Below are 16,766 nucleotides of genomic sequence, written 5' to 3'. Positions count from 1 at the left end.
TCTATAAGATTTTGGAACCATGCTGCAGGGATTTTCTCCAATAGAGCCACAATAACTTTAGTGAGGTGAAGCACTGATGTTGGTTGATAAGATCTGGTTCAAAGTCTGCGTTCGAGGTCCTCCAGAAGTTGTTTGGCAGCGATTAGTTCATGGCTCAGTGCAGGGCATAAAAGTAATTTCACACCAGACTGGATAAAAAACATTTTATTTTCGACCTCGTTGTCATGTTGAAACAGGGAAACATCTACATTTGAATAATTTATTTGAAAGTAATTTTAAGCAAATATTAGCAAACATACAAAATATGAAGTGATGCTGCATACTGCTGATTAAGTTTCCGTCTCATCTTAAAGCTTAACAGTCTTTCTGTAACTTCTTGGGTTTTTAAAAACCATATAGCCTATAATATAAAAAGTATCCTAACAACATATTTTGTGATTTTCCAAAATAGAAGTTATATTCTGTAGATATTGGCCTCCATGTCCTCTGGGTCATGTGTTCCAAATCAAAGTCCAAATCTAAATCCACTTTAAGCAACAGAAAGACAAAGGGACTCATGTCACCTTTGTAAAAAAAAAGTGACTTCAAAGAATATTAAACAATTAAGCCAGGTAATGTAAACTAGACTTAAATCCACTGTGATCTACAATTAAAGCCAAATATTCATTTATATATATTTTTAACTAAACCTGAGAATCATACGTGGTGACTTTTGCTTTTTGAAGTGATATTTATGTTACATTTTAGCGTGAAGTTATGCAGATTTCATAATCAAGCGGTCCCAGAGTGACACCAAATTCAAAATCCATCACAGGCTTCACCCCAGCAGGCATGGAGAAGGTGAAGTGCTGCATGAAGGAGGTGAAGAAGAGGAAAAGCTCCATCTTGGCCAGGTTCTCTCCGAGACACACCCGCTTACCTGAGACAGGAAAACAAACTCAAACAAACTGAATATTTATTTTACAAACAGTGTTGGCCCAGAGATTAAACTAATTCAAGACAACCCAAGTAGTTATTCTCATAAGGCTTTTATAGGAAGTAGAACTGCAAACTGCTCTGGCAATCATTGGAAATTGTGTCCTGATTTTAGGTCTCGACAAAAAGTCAGAGGTTCACCAAAATGATTAGTCAGCCATTGCTAGGCTCTGCTGGAGCCCACTAGTTGGGCGAAAGTATTGATGAACACTTCCCACTGCTTATCTTTTTAATTCCTTCTGGTAAACAGTGGACATACTTTATGTGGGGAAAGATTTTTATTATCTGTGGAAACCCAAAACAGAATTCATCAGCTGAATGTGTCAACATCTCCAGCCGATAACAACTGGGATCAACACAAGATTGAGAGAGTTCTCTGGGTCAAACTACAATCATTATCCGAGGAACACCAAAGGTTCCAGTGTATGCTCGAACTGTGACGATCCGGTTGTACTTGCTTCCTGTTTTATTTAGAAATGTTCACTCCTTCATGTTTTGTTTTACTTCCTATCCTTGTGTTTTTTCCCTCACTCTATGATTCTTGATTTGATCCTCCTGTGTCCATCCACCCTGCCCATGTGTCTTTGCCTTTCTCCCCCAGCTGTGTCCTGTTCCCTCGTTTAGTATCTGTTTGTATACATCCCTGTCTGTTCCAGTGTTCCTTGTCGGTTCGTCACCCATGTTGCCTCGTGCTACCTCGTGCTTCCCTAGTGTTACCTTGTGTTTTCCCCGGTTTGTGTTTTCACTTTACGTTTTACCTTGTTTTGTATTTTTAAGCTTTTAGAAATAAAGCTCTCTTTTGGTTAACCCTTTTTGTCTGGCGTGCTGCATTTGGGTCCTCCCTGTACCACATTGTGACAGAATGAACCGACCAGGTATGGACCCAGCAGATATTTTGAACATTGAACTATATGATCTCTCATATACTTTGATGTGTATCCATGGGGAATGGAGAAGAGCCCACTGTTTGTGGACTCAACAGGCTGCTTTAGGGTTACTCAAGAGGAAATGGCTAGGAAGCCTGGGCTATAAAGTATTTTGCCTGAGTGACTTCAAGACTTTTTGAATAGCCCACGTCACCCGCCTTGTCCTCAGCCAATCTCCGCCTCTGACGGACCCCTGCTGACCCCTGCTGACTCCAGTTCCCGCTGCTGCTGGACCTCTGCAGACCCTAGTTCTCCTCCTGCACCTCGAGACTCCAGTTCTCTCCCTGCACCACAAGACTCCAGTGCTCCCCCTGCTGCCTCTCAAGACCCCAGCCATCCCCCTGTTGCCCCTCGAGACCCCAGCCATCCCCCTGCTGCCCCCGTCCCCTTGCTGCCTCTCGAGACCTCAGCTGTCCCCTTGCTGCCCCTCAAGACCCCAGATGTCCCCCTACTGCCTCTCGAGACCCCAGCCGTCCCCCTGCTGACCCTCGATACCCCAGCGCTCCCTTTGCTTCTCTTGATCCCAGCGCTTCCTTCGCCTCTCGAGACCCCACCGCTCCCTTGCCTGTCGAGACCCTGGCGCTCCCTTCACCTCTCGAGACCCCTGTGTTCCCCCGACTCTGGAGACCGTGTTTCCCCCAACTCTCAAGATCCCTGTGTTCCTCCAACTCTCGAGACCCCCATGTTCCCCCCGACTCTCGAGACCCCTGTTCTCGTGTTTCCCCCAACTCTCAAGACCCAAGTTTCCATGTTCCCCTTGACTCTTTAGACCCAAGTTTCCGTGTTCACCCCGACTCTCGAGACCCAAGTTCCAGTGTTCCCCCGACTCTCGAGACCCCAGTGACTCCAGCCCGGCCTCTCGAGAGCCCAGTGAATCCTCCACCGGCCTCCTCCAGCCGACCTCCTCCAGCCCGGCCTCCTCCAGTCCAGCCTCTTCCAGCCCGGCCTCCTCCAGCCCGGCCTCTTCCAGCCTGGCCTCCTCCAGCCCGGCCTCCTCCAGCCCGGCCTCCTCCAGCCCGGCCTCCAGAGAGGCACCGCCTGCTCCGCCAGACTCCAGCCCCGTCTCGCTGGCCTCCCCCGACTTCCTGCCAGGACTTCCCTTTCCAGTTTAGTTCCATGGCCTTGTTTGTCCCTTAAATTCTCCTCTGGAACCCCTCCACCCACCCTGCTGGATTTTTTACTTTTGGGCCATCCGGGATCCGTCCCTTGAGGGGTGCGTTATGTCACGATCTGGTCGTACTTGCTTCCTGTTTTATTTTGAAATTTTCACTCCCCCTTGGGTCATGTCTTGTTTTACTTCATGTCCTTGTGTTTTTCCGTCTCCCTTTGATTGTTGATTTGGTCCTCCTGTGTCTATCCACCCTGCCCTTGTGTCTTTGCCTTTCTCCCCCAGCTGTGTCTCGTTCCCTCATTTAGTGTCTGTGTGTATATATCCCTGTCTGTACCAGTGTACCTTGTCTGTTCGTTATCCATGTACGAACAGGCTCCAGGATCCTGTACAAAAGGGTAAAGACAATAATAGAACAAGAGATTGTGTTGATCCTCACCAGCAGAGAAAGGGATGAAAGCAGCTGGCTTCACAAACTTGCCCTCCTCGTTCAGAAAGTGTCCTGGGTTGAAGGTGTTGGGCGTCTCCCACTCATTCTTGTCGAACAGCACCGAGGTCAGATTGGGGATTATTATAACTCCCTGGTGATTGGAATCGTAATGACAATTCATAAAGAAGCAACTTGGTCGTGTATGTGGCATAAAGTTGCATTCGAGAACTGACCTTTGGGATTGTGTAGCCTCCCAGCTGGATCTCCTTGTTGGTAACATGAGACAGGCTGAGAGGAACTATGTTGCCCATCCTCTGGATCTCGTGTAAGACAGCGTCAATGTAGGGCAGGTTTGTACGATCGTCCATGGACGGCTGTCTGGACTGTCCAATCACTTTGTCTATCTCAGTCTGGACCTTTGCTGTGCAACAGGAGGGGAACAAACTGATGTTACGGTAATTAATGAAGAGGCTGCAAAAGACTGCCACATTAGTAATACGAATAATTTGTGATCCTGTTGATTTGCAACCTTGAACCATTCATAAGAGGATATTGAAGATGTTTTGATGTACAGCATTAGTCATACATTTGAAGGACAATGGTGATTTAACAATATTTCTCACCTTCAGAGTAAAAGTAGTTAGATAATGTTTTTAATTTCTCCCCTTACAAAATGACCACCAATAGTTGTTTTGGTATCACTCATTTGCATATTATTGTGTAAAAACAAAGAGCTTTGTTGTCTTGGTCAGTGATCTCACCCTGGATCTCAGGGTACTTTGCCATGTAGAGGAAAGCCCAGCGCAGGGTGGTGGATGTGGTCTCAGAGCCAGCCACAAACAGATCCAAGACACATATAACCAGGTTTTCCTCATCAAAAGTATTGTCAGCTTGCCCTTTGCCCTGAGAATATATATATAAATACATGTCTTAGAAAATGCTTTAAAATAATTAAAAGCTACATGGCTAACACAGCAAAGGTTATAGTAACGTATGATGGTTAATTACGTAAGTAAAGAAAAACAACTTAAATCTGGAGCCTTTGCTTTGTTAGGTCAAACGGTGTATATGCTGTTCGAGATAAGGTCTGAAAAGATAGTACTATAAGGCAGAAGCCATGGCAACAGTTCAGATCAGGTCTTTGCCCTTTTCAACACGTACCATCCAGGAGTGGTATCGCAAAATATTGTGTCAGTATAAAACGTTAAGTGCTGTTAGTTCTGATGTAAGTGCAAAACAAGCAGATATGATGTAAACAGGAACTGAAGTATAAACATCTTCATGAACAATACAGTATAGGGAAATCAAAGCTACCATCTGAATCTCATTCAGGTAGCAGTCGATGTAGTCTCTTTGGTCTGAGGGATCCCAGTTCTGTTTGTGCTCCTTAATCTCTACTCTTATGAAGTCCTTTACATCGTCCCAGATGTGCTGGACTGTCTGATGTGGTCCTGGCAAACGCCTCATCAGCCAAGGGAAAGAGTTGTAAAGCTGCAGAGTAGAGCAGATTGGTACAATAACATATTTACCAATAAGTAACAAATATTGAAATGTTATATACAAATTAGCTTTTGTGCATCTTGCACATTTTCCATCTTGAGGTTGTGCACATATTACATACCTGTGCCTAAATAGAGCCACTGGCATGAATGATAAACAAAATGAGGAATGTATTGCACAGCACACACAGCTTTAGGATTCCACCAATAGCTTTAAAATGCTGTACCTGTGCCCAAATGGAGCCTTCAATTTTGAGACCTTTGTCAAACCACGTGATCAGTTTCATGAACTTCTCATCACCGTACTCAAAGCGATGACCAAAAACCAGGGAGCAGATGATGTTGGAGACAACGTTGTTGATGGTGAGGTGTGGATTGAATGGCTTACCTTCACAATTAAACAGAGAAATATAATAAATTGCTTATTCGTCATTGTGTATCAATCTTAATGTGTCACTGTACTTTCACTATTTACCTTTATAGCTATTGAAGTCTTTTGCACAATGTGTAAATTCATCCAAGATGATGGGCTCAAGTGACTTCTTGCCAAATCCAAAATATTTCAGGGTTGAAAGTGCAAAGCGCCTCTGCTGCTTCCATGTGTTCCCACTACTGAAAATTAACCCTGATGGGAAATACATCACAAGTAGATAGAAACCAGGAAAGTTAAGGAATATTCTTTTACACATTAAAGTTAAACAGTCCATCTTGAACTAAACTTGTATCGGTTTCATTTAGATTTTGATCCAATTTTAAGTCTTTATTTTTACAGAGCTGTTATTTTAGATAGATATATAGATAGATGGATATATTTTAGTTGTTATGTCTAAAGTACACTAAAAGGAAAACAAGTATAAACAAATTCAAGCTCTAAAGCTGATTTGCAGGGAAAGCAATGTATAACACAGTGTATTAATTCAACAATGTGTGTCACAGGAGTGCATTACGACCTCTCACCTTGTCCATGGGTAATGTCCAGCAGCAGAGGGAGATCTGGGCGGTCCGCCAGGCTGTCTCCCTGAGTTACCAGACCTTCTTTCAGAACCTTGAGCCTGTTTAGAACCACCATCCATACCTGGCCCATTCGCAGGCTGTACACATCTCCATATCTCTCTGCTAACTGTGAGAGGATTTGAGAAGAGGAAGAGTATGAAGATTCATGTACCAGATAACACAAACAGTCCTATCAGTTTACCTGTAAAAATTGTAATGGTACATTTTTTAAATCTACCTGTGTCATACTCTCATGGGTCCTTTTGTAATCCACAGTGAATATGTTGCCCACAATAGGAAGTGCACGGGGTCCTGGAGGGAAACTGCCCGACCGACGGTTTTTGAAATAATCTGCAGTGAGGATGAAAACTGCAGTGAAGAGCAGCAGACTTTTGACATCCCAGTCAACATAGGATCCAAATACAGAAACGATTGAATCCATTCTACAAACAAGGACTCAAGCCTGTCTAACTGAAGCCTGTGTTGTCCTTGCTGTTCCTTTCACATGAAATGATGTTGTTCTGTTGCTAGGAGCCAATAATATCACTTATCTTACTCCTGGGAGGGCGAGGCTCGGTATTATTGACATTTACCAACACAGCAAATGCTTACTGGTTGCACTAGACTTTGCCCTATTTAAATATTTGACATAGTTATCAAACACTGTTAATCAGTGACCCATAAACAATTATTCTATGGTGTGTCAGTGGTGGGCCATCAGGGCCAGCAAGGCCTTCTCTGCTGGCCTAAACATCATCAGAATACTAATTTAATTTTGATATTCTTTTTCCACAAATATGTATTAAATTATTCCCCATAGTCTATTCTCTTCATTTCATAGCTTTCCTCTTGGTTGCGCTGCTTCCAGCCTCAGATCGAGATTTGGAGGGCTGGCCTTTATGTTAGAGCTTTTATCCAATCATATTTCAGCCATGATGTGTTGCCAGGGTCTAAGAGATCTGTCCTGAGGCCTTCAGAATCAACAGTGCGGGCGCCTGTCGCTTAAAGTGAACGGAGACAAAACTGTGGCGTTAACCAATCAGATTCTAATTTGTGTAGATTAGGAGGAGAAGAGATCGATTTGGTCGCAGATATAATTACAACGCCATTTTCAAGACAAACTTTTCAAGAAAAGATAGACATTGTGAGAAGAGAACGGCCAACCCCGCCGCTAGCGAGCCTATCACAGCCAGGAAAAGGGTTTGTCCGCCACTTTCAAATCACTAACTACGAGCGGTACCCCCGGCTCACAGCCTCCGAGAGGCACTGCACATTGTACTGCTGGGAATGCCTGCTATTTACAACTAAATGTTTCGGAAATATTAATATAACTCTGTTGTTAGGGTGATGCAACGCCCGGTTATACTGCGTTTCTGTCTAAATGTATAGTTTCTAGAGCCATGGCATCATAATGATGGTATTAAGAGGTGGAATAATTCAGGTAGGACTGTGTAGGACATCACTGAAGGCCTAGGTGTGAAATGCACGGCACGCCACTGTGGTGTGTATAAGTAAAAGCATAATCTTATAAGATACAAGATATCTAGACAGCCACATTTTCTTCCCCCGATTATTGCATTATTTTTCCAACACCCCAAACAACTAGCTATTGTAAACCAACACTTACTGCGTGTAAATGTTGTTCCACACAGTCTGTTGTGAGAATTTGATTTCAATTTTAATTATATCCTTGTCAATAATTTCCAAGTCCATTGAAATAGCATGTAGGGTCTTTTAACTGAATTAAACTGCAACTCATTCTGTCTTACATGATCATAAACATGTTTTAGAAGCCAACAAGATGTTCTGTCCTCTCGGTCTGTCTTTTTGAATTCATCAAAATGACACCCATATGCGATTGTTGAAAATCTCACTCAACCCTGATAGGTAATATGCTAATATAGCAGCTTCCACTGTTCTGGGAAAACTTTATATAAGATTTTGGAACCATGCTGCAGGGATTTTCTCCAATAGAGCCACAATAACATTAGTGAGGTGAAGCACTGATGTTGGTTGATAAGATCTGGTTCAAAGTCTGCGTTCGAGGTCCTCCAGAAGGTATTTGGCAGCGATTAGTTCATGGCTCAGTGCAGAGCATAAAAGTAATTTCACACCAGACTGGATAAAAAACATTTTATTTTCGACCTCGTTGTCATGTTGAAACAGGGAGACATCTACATTTGAATAATTTATTTGAAAGTAATTTTAAGCAAATATTAGCAAACATACAAAATATGAAGTGATGCTGCATGCTGCTGATTAAGTTTCCGTCTCATCTTAAAGCTTAACAGTCTTTCTGTAACTTCTTGGGTTTTTAAAAACCATATAGCCTATAATATAAAAAGTATCCTAACAACATATTTTGTGATTTTCCAAAATAGAAGTTATATTCTGTAGATATTGGCCTCCATGTCCTCTGGGTCATGTGTTAGAAATCCAAGTCCAAATCTAAATCCATTTTAAGCAACAGAAAGACAAAGGGACTCATGTCACCTTTGTAAAAAAAAGTGACTTAAAAGAATATTAAACAATTAAGCCAGGTAATGTAAACTAGACTTAAATCCACTGTGATCTACAATTAAAGCCAAATATTCGTTTTATATATATTTTTAACTAAACCTGAGAATCATACGTGGTGACTTTTGCTTTTTGAAGTGATATTTATGTTACATTTTAGCGTGAAGTTATGCAGATTTCATAATCAACCGGTTCCAGAGTGATGCCAATAATATAGTCCATCACTGGCTTCACCCCATTAGGCATGGAGAAGGTGAAGTGCTGCATGAAGGAGGTGAAGAAGAGGAAAAGCTCCATCTTGGCCAGGCTCTCCCCAGGACACACCCGCTTACCTGAGACAGGAAAACAAACTCAAACAAACGGAACATTTCTTTTGCACAGATTAAACAAATTCAAGACAACCCAAGTAATTATTCTCATGAGGCTTTTATCGGAAGTATAACTGCAAACTGCTCTGGCAATCATTAGAAATTGTGTCCTGATTTTAGGTCTAGAGGAGACTAAAGGCTCACCAAAATCATTAGTCAGCCATTGCTAGACTCCGCTGGAGCCCACTAGCAGGGTTCAACATTTTGATGAGCACTTTCCACCGCTTATCTTTTTCATTCCTTCTGGTAAACAGTGGAAATACTTTATTTGGGGGGAAAAATGTACAATCTGTGGAAACCCAAAACACAATTAATTATTCTGTCCTGAACATGTCAGGAGCCTTCCATAAGAAATATTGAATGTATGAACACTTGGGGACTACGGGGATCATCACTAGATTGTGAGAGTTCTCTGGGCTAAACTGCAATCATAATCCAAGGAACACCAAAGGCTCCTGTGTATGCTAGGACAGGCTCCATGATCCTGTACAAACAGGTGAAGACAATAATAAAACGATAAAAATAAAAAGAGATTGTGTTGCTCCTCACCAGCAGAGAAAGGGATGAAAGCAGCTGGCTTCACAAACTTGCCCTCCTCGTTCAGAAAGTGTCCTGGGTTGAAGGTGTTGGGCGTCTCCCACTCATTCTTGTCGAACAGCACCGAGGTCAGATTGGGGATTATTATAACTCCCTGGTGATTGGAATCGTAATGTCAATTCATAAAGACGCAACTTGGTCGTGTATGTGGCATAAAGTTGCATTCGAGAACTGACCTTTGGGATTGTGTAGCCTCCCAGCTGGACCTCCTTGTTGGTAACATGAGGCAGGCTGAGAGGAGCTATGTTGCCCATCCTCTGGATCTCGTGTATGACAGCTTCAGTGTAGGGCAGGTTTGCACGATCTTCCATGGACGGCTGTCTGGACTGTCCAATCACTCCGTCTATCTCAGCCTGGACCTTTGCTGTGCAACAGGAGGGGATCAGATAGAAGTTACGGTATTTAATGAAGAAGCTGCAAAAGACTGTAACATTAGTAATTAGAATAATGTGTGTTCCTGTTGATTTGCAACCTTGAACCATTCATAAGAGGATATTGAAGATGTTTTTATGCACAAAATTAGTCATACAATGGTGATTTAACAATATTTCTCACCTTCAGAGTAAAAGTAGTTACATGATGTTTCTAATTTCTCCCCTTACAAAATGACCATCAATAGTTGTTTTGGTATCACCCATTTGCCCATTATTGTGTAAAAACAAAGAGCTTTGTTTTCTTGGTCAGTGATCTCACCCTGGATCTCAGGATACTTTGCCATGTAGAGGAAAGCCCAGCGCAGGGTGGTGGATGTGCTCTCAGTTCCAGCCAAAAACAGATCCCACGCACACATAACCAGATTTTCCTCATCAAAAGTATTGTCAGCCTGACCTTTGCTCTGAAAATATATACAAATACAAGTCTTAAAAAATACTGCAAAAATAATTAAAGGCTACAGGGCTAAGACAGTAAGGGTTATAGTTACGTATGATAGGTTGTGATGACCTAGTGGTACGGCTTCCAAAATACAACACCAGATGGTTGTGAGTTCAATACCAGGGCTGCCACCATTGTGACCCTAAGCAAGGTACTTAACCCTGAGTAGCTCCAGGGTAACTGTAGTCCAGTTCAGTTTACAGTTCAATGTAAATGCATAGTTCTGCTAAATGACCTGTAATGTAATGTAATGATGGTTCATTAAGTAAGTAAAGGAAAACAAGAAACACAACTTAAACCTATGCTGTACCCTTGATAACGAAAAGCATTTGCTTTGTTAGGTCAAAAGGCCTATTTGCTGTTCAAGATATGGCCTTAAAAGATTGTGCTGTAAGGCAGAGCCCATGGCAACAGTTGAGATCAGGGCTTTGCACTTTTCAACACATACGAGCCAGGAATGGTATAACAATGACATGTTGTGTCAGTTAACAGCTGTAAGTTTTGATGTAAGTGCAAAACAAGCAGATATGATCCATCCATACATCGTCTACCGCTTATCAAGGGTCGGGTCGCGGGGGCAGCAGCTCCATTAGGGAACCCCAAACTTCCTTTTTCCGGGCCACATCCGACAGCTCCGACTGAGGAATCCCGAGGCGTTCCCAGGCCAGTGTGGAGATATAATCTGTCCACTGAGTCCTGGGTCTTCCTCGGGGTCTCCTCCCAGCTGGACGTGCCTGGAACACCTCCATAGGGAGGCGCCCAGGTGGCATCCTTACTAGATGACCGAACCACCTCAACTAGCTCCTTTCAACATAAAGGAGCAGCGGCTCTACTCCGAGTCTCTCACGGATGGCTGAGCTTCTCATCCTATCGCTAAGGGAGATGACAGCCACCAGTCTGAAAAAAAACATTTTGGCCGCTTGTTCCCACAATCTCGTTCTTCAGCTCTCTTTCGAACTGCAACCCCTCTCCTCCATGACTACACCTTGATATCCTATCCATGAATATTACAAACAGGATTGGTGATAAAGCGCAGCCCTGGCGAAGGCCAACATCCACTGGGAACGAGTCAGACTTACTGCCGAGTATCCGGATATAACTCTCGCTTTGAGTGTACAGGGATTGGATGGCACTCAGAATTGACCCACCCACCCATGCTCCCGCAGCACATCCCACAGTATCACCCGGGGGACCCGGTCATACGCCTTCTCCAGATCCACAAAACACATGTAGACCGGATGGGCATACTCCCAGGCCCCCTCCAGGATCCTTGCGAGAGTGAAGAGTTAGTCCATTGTTCCACGCCCAGGAAGTAATCCGCATTGTTTCTCTTCAATCAGAGGTTCGACTATCGGCAGAACCCTCCTTTCCAGCACCTTGGAGTTGACTTTACCAGGGAGGCTGAGAAGTGTGATGCCCCTATAGTTAGCACACACTCTCTGGTCCCCCTTTTTGAATAGGGGAACCACCACCCCGGTCTGCCACCCCCTAGGCACTGTCCCAGACTTCCACGCAATGTTAACGAGGCGTGTCAACCAAGACAGGCCCTCCACACCCAAAGCCTTCATGATTTCTGGACGGCTCTCATCAACCCCTGGGGCCTTGCCACTGTGGGCTTGTTTGAGTACCTCAGAGACCTCCACCAGGGAAATTGATGATGGTCCCCGATCAGCTTCCAGCTCTGCCTCTACCATGACCTTGGCATTAGTCGGATTCATGAGTTCCTCAAAATGCTACTTCCACCGCCCAATAATCTTGTCAGTCGAAGTCAGCAGGGTCCCACCCTTGCTGTACACAGCTTGGATGGTTACCTGCTTCCCCATCCTGAGGTGCCGGATGGTTTTCCAGAAACACCTTGGTGGCGACCGAAAATCCTTCTCCATAGCTTCTCCGAATTTCTCCCACACCCGCTGCTTTGCTTCTGCTATGGCAGAGGTTGCCACCCTTCGGGTCCGTCAGTGCCTTACAGCTTCTTCCGGAGTCCTCCGGGATAACATAACCCGGAAGGACTCCTTCTTCAGTCGGACAGCTTCCCTGACCACCAGGGTGTGTTCGAGGGTTACCGCCCCTTGAGGCACCCAAGACCTTGAGACCACAGCTCCTCACAGCAGCTTCAGCAATAGACGTGAGTTGAAGATCTCCCGGACAGGGGCTTCCTCCAGACGTTCCCAGTTCATCCGCACTACCCGTTTTGGGCTTACCAGGTCTGTCCAGAGTCTTCCTCCACGCCTTGATCCAACTCACCACCAGATTGTGATCAGTTGACAGCTCCGCCCCTCTCTTCACCCGAGTGTCCAAAACATGCAGACTCAGACCAGATGATACGATTACAAAATTGATCATTGACCTTTGGCCTAGGTCGCTCTGGTACCACATTTTGAGCATCCTTATGTTCGAACATGGTGTTCGTTATGGCCATTCCATGACTAGCATAGAAGTCCAACAACAAACAACCATTCAGGTTTAGATCAGGGAGGCGGTTCCTCCAAATCACGCCTCTCCAGTTGTCTCCATCGTTTCCCACAAGCACGTTGAAGTCTCCCAGCAGAACTACGGCGTCCCCTACTGGAGCTCCATACAGGTCTCCATACAGGGTCTCTAAGAATACTCTGAACAGCTGTTTGTTGCATAGGCACAGACAACTGTCAGAGTTTTCCGCCCACATAACCCGTAGGCGTAGGGAGGCGACCCTCTCGTCCACCGGGATGAACTCCAACTTATCAGCACTCAGCCAGGGAATTGTGAGTATCTCCACATGCGCCCGATGCCTCACACCTTGGGCAACTCCGGAGAAGAATAGTGTCTAACCCCTATCCAGGAGTACGGTTCCAGAACCGAGACTGTATGTAGAGGTAAGCCTCATCAGTTCCAACTGGTAGCGCTACACCTCCCGCACTAGTTCCGGCTCCTTCCCCCACAGAGAGGTGACGTTCCATGTCCCCAGAGCCAGCCTCTGCTGCCCGTCCGTCGAGGTCCCTAACCATCACTGCCACCCGTATAACAGCGCACCCGACCCCAGCGTTTTTTCCCATGAGTGGTGGGCCCACAGGATGAATGGATGGGAGGCACCACGGAGCTTCTCCGGGCTGTGCCCGACCGGGCTCCGTGGCAAACCCGGACACCAGCCGCTCGCTGTCCGGCCCTCCCTCTGGGCCTGGCTCCAGACGGGGGCCCCGGGTTTCCTCCTGGCAGGGTCTCTCCTTCTCTTTCTCTCTGTTTTATGGGGTCATGTGAACCATTCTTAGTCCGGCCCCTTGCCTGAGACCAATTTGCCTTGGGAGACCCTACCAGGAGCACCAGGCTCCAGACAACACAGCTCTCAGGTTCATAGGGACACACAAACCTCTCCACCACGGTAAGGTGATGGTTCCTGGAGAGGCAGATATGATGTAAACAGGAAATGAAGGATAAGCATCTTCATCAACAACACAGTATAGGGAAAACAAAGCTACCATCTGAATCTCATTGAGGTAGCAGTCGATGTAGTCTCTTTGGTCTGAAGGATCCCAATTTTGTTTGTGCTCCTCAAGCTCTACTCTTATGAAGTCCTTTACATCTTCCCACACGTGCTGGACTGTGTGATGTGGTCCTGGCAAATGCTTCATCAGCCAAGGGAAAGAGCAGTAAAGCTGCAGAGTAGAGCAGATTGGTAAAATAACATATTTATAATGCATTTCATATAAATATTTTCTACTAGAATAAATAACAAATATACAAATTGGCTTTTGTGCATCTTGCACATTTTCCATCTTGAAGTTGTGTACATATTACATACCATTGCCAAAATAGAGCCACTGGCATGAATGATAAACAAAATGAGGAATGTATTGCACAGCACACATAGCTTTAGGATTTCATCAATAGATTTAAAATGCTGTACCTGTGTTGAAATAGAGCCTTGAATTTCGCGACCTTTGTCAAAAAACGCAATCAATTTCATGAACTTCTCTTCACTATATTCAAAGCGATGACCAAAAACCAGGGAGCAGATGATGTTGGAGACAGTGTTGTTGATGGTCAAGTGTGGATTGAATGGCATACCTTTACAATTAAACAGAGAAATAGATGTAAATTGTATATTTTTTCAATCTTAATTTATCACTGTACTTTCACTATTTACCTTTATAGCTATTGAAGTCTTTTGCACAATGTGTAAATTCATCCAAGATGATGGGCTCAAGTGATTTCTTGCCAAATCCAAAATATTTCAGGGTTGAAAGTGCAAAACGCCTCTGCTGCTTCCATGTGTTCCCACTACTGAAAATTAACCCTGATGGGAAATACATCACAAGTAGATAGAAACCAGGAAAGTTACAGAATATTCTTTTTCTCATTAATCATAAACACTCCATGTTCAACTAAACTTGTATCGGTTTCATTTAGATTTTGATCCAATTTTAATTCTTTATTTTTACAAAATTGTTATTTTAGATAGAAAGATATATTTTTGTTGTTATGTCTAAAGTACAGTTACAGGAATGAAAGAAGAAAAGTATGAACAAATGTTAGCTATAAAACTGATTTGCAAGGAAAGCAATGTATCACACGGAGTATTAATTTAGAAATGCGCATCACGGGGAATCAAATAGACTGTGTGTGTTACGTCCTCTCACCTTGTCCATGGGTAATGTCCAGCAGCGGAGGGAGGACTTGGCGGTCCGCCAGGCTGTCTCCCTGAGTTATCAAACCTTCTTTCAGAGCCTCGAGCCTGCTTAAAACCACCATCCATACCTGGCCCATTTGTAGGCTGTACACATCTCCATATCTCTCTGATAACTGTGAGAGGATTTGAGAGGAGGAAGAGCATGATCATTCATATAACAGATAACACAAACAGTCCTATTAGTTTACCTGTAAAATGTTTGACATCTACCTGTGTCAGACTCTCATGGATCCTTTTGTAATCCACATTGAATATGTTGCCCACAATAGGAAGTGCACGGGGTCCTGGAGGGAAGCTGCCCGACCGACGGTTCTTTAAATAATCTGCAGTGAGGATGAAAACTGCAGTGAAGAGCAGCAGACTTTTGACATCCCAGTTAACAAAGGATCTAAATACAGAAACGATTGAATCCATTCTGCAAACAAGGACTCAAGCCAGTCTAACTGAAGCCTGTGTTGTCCTTGCTGTTCCTTTCACATGAAATGCTGTTGTTCTGTTGCCATGAGCCAGTAATATCAGCTATTTTACTCCTGGGAGGGCGAGGCTCGGTATTATATGCTTCCTAGTTGCACTGGACTTTGCCCTTGTTGGTGGGTTAAATTGGTTCCGGAGCTTCAAAACGATAATCAAACTCGTAAACTTCTTTATTTATTATTGCATAAAAGAGCATAGTAAATATAGACACAGACAATATCACAGCCTGTCTTTTGTTATTCTCTTCTCCTATTGGTTGGAATAGTTGGCGCGATAGCGTCTCCACGCCTCTGAGCGCTTGACACGCCACGTCCTAAGTTCTTTGAACGTCCCTATAAGGGGCGCTCCCAACATTATGCATTCATTCGTAGTTATACAGTCGCAACAATTCCTGATATGCTTAGACAGTTATGAGTGAGTTGAGTTTCTTACAACAAGACTAAGTATGGGCTTTATTTAATACATATAGTACCTAACATTTCTCCACATGAGCTACGTAAACACGTGCATTTGTCAGTTATTAGACAAGATAATACATTCATTAGTTAATATCACAACTTCTTTAACAAAGAAAAATTGTTATCAAACACTGTTAATCATAAACAAATATTCTACGGTATGTATAGGGCAAAGCGTAATCTTATTCAATATAAGATATCTAGACTGCCACATTTTAATACCTTGATACCAAAACATAATGTTAATTTTCTCCCTGTAAATGTTGTTCCTCACAGTCTGTTATGAGAATTATGTCCTTGCTAATATGTTCCAAGTCCATTGAAATAACATGTAGGACCTTTTAACTGAATTACACTGCAACTTATTCTGTCTTATATGATCATAAACATGTTTTAGAAGCTAACAAGACATTCTGTCCTCTCGTTCTGTCTTTTTGAATTCATCATAACTTGTGTTTAAACTCAGTGTGTTCAACATAAGAATTTATTGTCGCTATACCCAAGTAGCACTTCTTCTAAAAGTGTGTCAGTACATGAACACAGATAGATAGAATCGGAGGGATGAAACCCTCTTTTTAATGGTCACACATGCAGAGCACACAGCACACACAGTGACATTTGTTCTCTGCTTTTAACCCATCCTAGTACCAGGAGTCTACTACTAGGAGCAGTGGGCAACTAATGTACAGCGCCCAGGGAGCAATGGGAGTGAGGATGTCCGGTGCCTTGCTCAAGGGCACCACAGCAGGGCAGGAGGTGAGCTGTGACCTCTCCAAGTAGCAGTCACACTACATTTCTTTAGGTCTGGTCGGTGACTTGAAACAGCAACCCTACGGCTCACAGCCCAAGCCACTACTGACTGACCCACTGCCGGCACAGTATGTC

At 43.9% G+C, this 16,766-nt stretch overlaps 2 protein-coding genes across 2 annotated transcripts; both read right to left on the bottom strand.

Moving 5' to 3' along the window:
• Positions 1-743: 743 nt before the first annotated feature.
• Positions 744-6,373, bottom strand: LOC115006803 (cytochrome P450 2J6-like). The gene is made up of 9 exons (XM_029429318.1): positions 6,170-6,373; positions 5,896-6,058; positions 5,414-5,563; positions 5,166-5,326; positions 4,754-4,930; positions 4,201-4,342; positions 3,673-3,860; positions 3,449-3,590; positions 744-919 (listed from the first exon to the last, which is right to left on the bottom strand). Exons 1-9 carry the CDS (start codon positions 6,371-6,373, stop codon positions 744-746), a joined length of 1,503 nt encoding a protein of 500 aa, XP_029285178.1.
• Positions 6,374-8,069: 1,696 nt separating this feature from the next.
• LOC115006802 (cytochrome P450 2J2-like) lies at positions 8,070-15,530 on the bottom strand. Its single transcript, XM_029429317.1, has 9 exons — positions 15,160-15,530; positions 14,900-15,062; positions 14,407-14,556; positions 14,167-14,327; positions 13,739-13,915; positions 10,107-10,248; positions 9,590-9,777; positions 9,366-9,507; positions 8,070-8,780 (listed from the first exon to the last, which is right to left on the bottom strand). Exons 1-9 carry the CDS (start codon positions 15,361-15,363, stop codon positions 8,605-8,607), a joined length of 1,503 nt encoding a protein of 500 aa, XP_029285177.1. The 5' UTR covers positions 15,364-15,530; the 3' UTR covers positions 8,070-8,604.
• Between the last annotated feature and the right edge of the window lie 1,236 nt (positions 15,531-16,766).

The sequence above is a fragment of the Cottoperca gobio genome, chromosome 4 (genome assembly GCF_900634415.1).
Source record: "Cottoperca gobio chromosome 4, fCotGob3.1, whole genome shotgun sequence".
Taxonomy (NCBI): Eukaryota; Metazoa; Chordata; class Actinopteri; order Perciformes; family Bovichtidae; genus Cottoperca; species Cottoperca gobio.
This window is presented reverse-complemented; position numbering and strand designations above follow the sequence as displayed.